The sequence below is a fragment of the Wyeomyia smithii genome, chromosome 2, assembly GCF_029784165.1.
Source record: "Wyeomyia smithii strain HCP4-BCI-WySm-NY-G18 chromosome 2, ASM2978416v1, whole genome shotgun sequence".
Taxonomy (NCBI): Eukaryota; Metazoa; Arthropoda; class Insecta; order Diptera; family Culicidae; genus Wyeomyia; species Wyeomyia smithii.
The window spans coordinates 91,952,434-91,958,504 of NC_073695.1; the positions used below are offsets into that span (position 1 = coordinate 91,952,434).

General features: G+C 37.0%; 2 protein-coding genes across 4 annotated transcripts; one reads left to right on the top strand and one right to left on the bottom strand.

The window, feature by feature from the left end:
* The first annotated feature begins 1,325 nt into the window (after positions 1-1,325).
* On the top strand, positions 1,326-5,051 carry LOC129724000 (transformer-2 protein homolog alpha-like). The gene is made up of 5 exons (XM_055678568.1): positions 1,326-1,658; positions 1,719-1,783; positions 1,840-2,083; positions 4,206-4,549; positions 4,612-5,051. The coding sequence occupies exons 1-5, from the start codon at positions 1,626-1,628 to the stop codon at positions 4,724-4,726; spliced, it is 801 nt and encodes a 266-aa protein (XP_055534543.1). The 5' UTR covers positions 1,326-1,625; the 3' UTR covers positions 4,727-5,051.
* A 92-nt stretch (positions 5,052-5,143) lies between these two features.
* On the bottom strand, positions 5,144-6,071 carry LOC129724001 (adrenodoxin-like protein 1, mitochondrial). Of its 3 annotated transcripts, none has more exons than XM_055678572.1 (4): positions 5,955-6,071; positions 5,766-5,891; positions 5,652-5,703; positions 5,144-5,600 (listed from the first exon to the last, which is right to left on the bottom strand). In XM_055678572.1, exons 2-4 carry the CDS (start codon positions 5,857-5,859, stop codon positions 5,249-5,251), a joined length of 498 nt encoding a protein of 165 aa, XP_055534547.1. In that variant the 5' UTR covers positions 5,860-5,891; positions 5,955-6,071; the 3' UTR covers positions 5,144-5,248. The 3 variants fall into 3 exon arrangements, with proteins under 3 accessions (XP_055534547.1, XP_055534545.1, XP_055534544.1); XM_055678570.1 differs by having other exon boundaries at positions 5,766-5,861; positions 5,921-6,064; XM_055678569.1 differs by having other exon boundaries at positions 6,004-6,021.

Below are 6,071 nucleotides of genomic sequence, written 5' to 3' on the forward strand. Positions count from 1 at the left end.
CGCCACTTATGCGAAAAGCGGATCATCATCACACATTTTCCAATGTCTTCACATATTTTTCAATGTCTTTACTTTGTCTCCACAAAAAAGGATGTCTTCATCGTAGGTTAAATGTCTTCCATTTGAAGACATGTCCACCAATCTGACATCGCTGCTTTCCTATGCTCTCTTATGCGTCGTTCAGACTACGCCGCTTATCGTCTGATATCGCCAGATGATATCGGATATCACCTCGGGTGTTCACACTACAGTCAGATGATATGGTTTGACATTTGCTTTGGCAATTGGGTTGTTTAGCTATTCACGGATTTCTGATTTTTATATATCATCTGAAAGAGTGTAATTTTCTGTGCAAAACGAGATTTTTCAAAAGTTTATATCATTATCCTTCGATTTTTTAATTAAGAATTGAAATTCGTTCTAAATCGCTACAATGACAGTTGGTATAAAGGCGAACTGTCATTGTAGCGATTTCGAGCAGATTTCGAGCAGTTTCAAATCGTGATTTAAAAAGCGAAGGACAACGAAAGAAAAACTTTTTAAATCACGTTTTACTTTGAAAATGCAGATCTTTCAGATGACATAAAAAACTGATATAGCTAAACAACCCAATTGAAAAGAGAGAAAAACAAAAACAGGTCAAGGCAAAACCAAGACAACAAGAGCAATGTAATTGGGATAGAGGGGATAGAGATGTCAGCTATTTTGCTCGCAGCAACGTGAACTCTCATATGCAATTGGGTTGCTTAGCTGTTCACGGATTTCCGATTGTTATATATCATCTGAAAGAGTGTAATCTTCTGTGCAAAACGTATTTTTTTAAAAAACTTCATATCGCTATCCTTCGATTTTTAAATGAAGAATGAAAATTCGCTGTAAATCGCTACAATGACAGTTGGTATAAGGGCGAACTGTCATTGTAGCGATTTCGAGCAGTGTTAAAACGTGATTTAAAAAGCGAAGGACAACGATGGAAAAAAAATTTAAATCACGTTTTACTTAGAAAATGCAGATCTCTTAGATGATATAAAAAACTGATATAGCTAAATAACCCAATTTCCACGATATCATGTAGCCGAGGTGATATCCGATGACAGCTCGATTGTATGGGATATCAGGTGATATGGATGGTGATATGGCCTCGATAGCACGAATCGCCTGATATCAGGTGATATGCAATGTAGTGTGAACGGGGTATTATGCGAAAACCTTAGCGAAAACCAAACAAATATCAGCAGCTACGTAGTCCCGAATTAGTTACTTTTAAGCACCAAGTCAGTAGCTTTTAGCAAGAGTGTATAACGTCCATTTTTCCGAGCGTTATCATTTTAAGCTTAGCGTTATACTGTGAATGTGGCTGCTACGAAATTTTTCAGTGCTCTACTTCGTCTTTAAAGTTTTTCGTCTAAAATAAGATTATTCTGAAAGAAAGTAAACAGTGTAGAGAATAATCGTTTGTAAAACAAATCTAAATGAACTTTCAGTATATCTGGGAAATGAAGTCGGGTTTTTGAAGGAGTGAATAAAACTGTAAATGTGTGAACTCATATAAAAGATCAGAGAGCGCTTTTGTTAAACATAATTTACCAGCTTTTACTTGATTCCGCATAATCTGTTATAAAAGGATGAGCTACTCGAGAAGCCATCAATACTATGAGGCATGAATGATTGAACACTTTTACAGATCTATTCAATATCAAGTTTTTTTTTTTTTTTAGCAACCTTCTCGTTCTCGCAGTCGAGACAGGAAATATCGTCGAGAGTATCGCGAAGAAGGCGACAGGTTAGTGCACTTCAAATGAAGATTGATACTCACGAATACTCAACGTTCGTTTTCAGATATGGTTCATCGTATGGAAATTACACCGAGTACAGTGGCGGCTCCTCTGCTCGGTATGAACGCCGTGCTCCGCGTCAGACTTCGTATACAAGTAGCCATAAAGCACCCGAACCAACCACTATGCCCCCAAGCCTAGTTCTGGCAGTGTTTAATCTAAGCATCTACACTACCGAAGCAGAACTGTACGACGTTTTCTCGAAATTTGGCCCACTGAAGAAGGCAACTGTAGTGCTCGATGCTAAGGTAGGCTAGGCCAGTGTGACTGTCTGATCTTTGAAGAAGATAATCCTGCATTGATTCCAAGTGTACTACCAAGCAATTGTGCTTTTTTCGTGAAATCTTCGAAAAATGGCAACTCATGGCTTGGATACAGAAAAACGTGACCGTTTTGGAAGATTTATGGGTGAAATGTGTGCAGAATTGTGGCATTTCGTCAAAGGCTTTTCCAAACATTAGTTTCCAATATTGGGACTATGGGTATAACACTGAAATAGTCGCTGCGCTTCTATTTTAAATTTTTAACTCAAAATGTATTAATTGATTCTGGAAAAGTTGAACACCGTGTAGTGCTGAGTTGAGTACCTCGCTCTGTAAATACTATACAACAGTTCGAATCAGTTCTGCCAAAATATATATAGTGAATAACGCTGAACCGTTAAACTCTATCTAATTTTATGTTGCTGTACGTATGTCTAGTTGTTCCTAATATCCAAATTTAACATATCGTATGTGAACTAAGAAATTGTAAATGAAGAATTATAATTCACACAGATATTTTACAACGCGAAAGTCTTCAGTACGACTAAAAATGTCCTTTTTAAGAAAGCAAATTTTTTAATGAAGAGAAGGTAAGGTTTTCATCACTGGTGGTAAGAATTTCTAGTTTGTTGAAATAGAGAAGATTGGACGAAAATATTAAGTGTTTTGAAGAAAATTTATGAAGATTTTGGAACAGTTATTGAATGAATTATTCTACTTGCACGAATATGCGGCTAGAAAATAATCATTTGCCTTGAAGAAATGAAGAAGACGAAAAAAGAAGAACGAAGAATTTCTTATTAAGAAGTGCAGATTTTTTTTGATAAAAATGAAGAAACTCATGCGAAGATTAGAAAAAAATTCTAGCATTGGTGATATCAAATGAAGATTGGAAGAAAAAGGAATAATTACTAGCACATTAGTTTTCTGCTACACTCCTACAAATCGAAAGCTTCAGGATGCTGAGTTTGCATTAAAAGTGGAACAATGAGGTAAGCGCTGTAAAAATACAAACTGACATGTATTAACTGGTCTACAGTGCTCCCTCCTTGATATTGTACTCATCATTTAAGAAGTACATACATGCTACTATTCTTTTCGAATATATTCAATTTGATTTATAAGTAGAATGAAAATAATTTAACTTTTCTGTTGTGTAAGTTATTAAAGTCAATTATTATTAACTGTTATGGTAATCAGGTATGGCTTAAAAATTTCAGAATTTCCATTTCTACATTACTCTTTATAGATACTGTTCTATTTTACGTTTTTAACTTTTGTTATGTATGAGAGTCGTTGAACCACATAACTGTTATAACGGATGTATTATAAACGGTACTAAGATTTTACCCTACATTTCGAAAATCAGCAATAAAGTGTTGGGTTCTTCGTGTAGAAACGAGACTATTCCGTTAAAGTATCTTATAAAAACTTGACCATTTCAATTGCAATGTGGAACTCGCATTTTGCCATTCAATAATTTCATTTTCCTTTCTGGAGTTGAACAATTTTGTTGGTGGGAGCTCAATATGAATTCAATTAAACCTTTCAGCAAGAGCTTGATATGCTCGCCGTTCTAACAAGCTTATCGACGTATGTTCGAAGTGTGCGTGTTGTGTAATAATTTCACTAACTCTCACAATTAGTAGAATTTCTAACTAAAATTCGCTGATATTCTATGCACCTAGTATTGCTGCTCGCTTATGAGTCCCATGTCCAAGATCGTCAAACTGAACAAAAACACAATTGAAGTTCGTTTTTTACTATAATTTCTTATGAAATAAGAAACCCAAAGGAAGATTTTTACCAGAAGATAAATTGGTTGACATAGAGACAATAGCAGCAACAGACTAGCACAAATATACCCAAAACCTCCAGAATAGACGACGTTTATTGACCTGCGAGGCTAGCGTTTGTTGCTGACTAATAGTTTCCTCACAGCTGGAATTCTAACTACGATCACTGGTTTGTTGGAAAACCATATTGTTTGATAAACAGTATTCTTTTAAAATAAACGCAAAAATTTAGCATGTAGAATGCTCATAAAATGCTTAGAATTGTTCTTCCATATCATCTATACTGTACCTGGTATTCTCTACTTCCGTAGACTGGACGTTCCCGTGGTTTTGGGTTCGTTTACTTCGATAGCATCGAGGATGCCAAGGTGGCTCATGCCCAGGCAGATGGGATCGAAATCGGTGATCGCCGAATCAGAATTGACTTTTCCGCTACGGAGAAACCACATGATCCAACACCTGGAGTTTACTTCGGGAAGGTCAGCTACCCGAAGAGTGGTGGCCGGCAATCATTCGGGCCCCCAGCACCGGTTGCTAATACTAACGTGAGTGCTACTATGGCAAGCACCGGTGGTTACTATCACTGCCGGGCGTGTGAAATCGAGGCTCGTGAGCGCGAACGATGGGAACGGGAGGCTCGACGATATGGAAATGGGTGAGTAACGGTCATAATTTAGTCACTGCACATAATTAACACTATCCAAAAATTTACCATAGAGACCAGTACTATTATCAAGAAAAGTATGCCACTGCAGATACTCGTACTCGTGATCGATCGGCAATGTCCAGAACGCGTAATGATTATTACAGAGGAGGTGCTGGATATCGTTGACGTTGGGCCCCAATGGGTATCGTAGCTCCGCAGGGCGGATATGCTCCGATAATATAATAGCATTCGCCAATGCTTATCATTTCTTTTAATCTTTTTACTTCTTTTCTGGATATTTTTATGAATACCATAATTAACAAGCGTGCTCGAGCTGAGTAACGAGTTTGATCGGTGTAATCCGCGCATCGAAAATGCAGCAAAGAATAATTATGACAACACGTTTACCGGGTACCGCATGCTTTGACAAATAAAACCTTTATAAATCTTAGTAAAACCTCACAATTATCCTACCTATTTCATGAATATAAATTTTAAAAAAGTAATCAAATTGGTAGAAGCGTTACTCAATCCGAACAGTCTGCAGAAAGTCCGAGGTTATTTCAAGTTATGCAGTTTCTCAATGCATTATAATGTAACCAATTAGTACACTAATATTTTATTGTCTACATTTAAACTGTAAAATAATCTTGTTTATGACGTTTCCCAATAACTAAACTCACAAGAATCAGTCCTATCTTCACCAGATTAATGCGGCTTCGGTTTATGGCCGTCTACGTAGAAATTTCTTGTTGCCTTTGGTAGTTGCAGTTCCATACCTTCCAACTGTTTGGTCAACACTATCTGACATCCTAGGCGAGAGTTCTCCTTTAGGAAAGGTGCCATATCTAACAGATCGTCCTCTTTTTCTTCTGATGGTGGCAACTGGTTGCCATAATCGTTAAGGACATATACATGACAAGTCGTACAGGCCAGTGATGCTTCACACGCTCCCTCCATTTCTATTCCGTATCGATGGGCAAGATAAAGAGCATTATCACCAACCTTGCCACGAACAGCTATTCGTTTTCCATCTTTGTCGATGTACGTTATGTTAACACTAAGGAAATTAAAATCGAATTACAAAAAAAAACTACAAATTGCAACCTACACGTCTTCTTCGCTTTTAGGGTCCTGCCATTCGTACTCTCCGTGTCGCAAAACTGTAAAAATCATCAAATTATTTTGCATGTGTCAATTTCATAACTTTTCAAAACAAATTTACTTCGTGCTAGTTGAACATTTCGAGCTATCGGCATGCAGTGCCGGCCGTTGTAGAGATTTTGGAAAAAATAACGGAAGCTAGTGGAGCAATACATTTCTGTAAGGCAATAACCATTGAAAAGGAAACCTGATAAGAAAATATTGCTTTATTTCTACCGGTCAGGTTCGATCTCGTCTTTTTTCTGTCGACCTGACTAAATTTCAGAAAAAAGTCGCGATATAAACAAAATGTTACTGACGTGACGTTCCAAACATATTACGCACATTTTTTTGACGAAAAAATAAACTTAACTCTAGTTAAAAGATG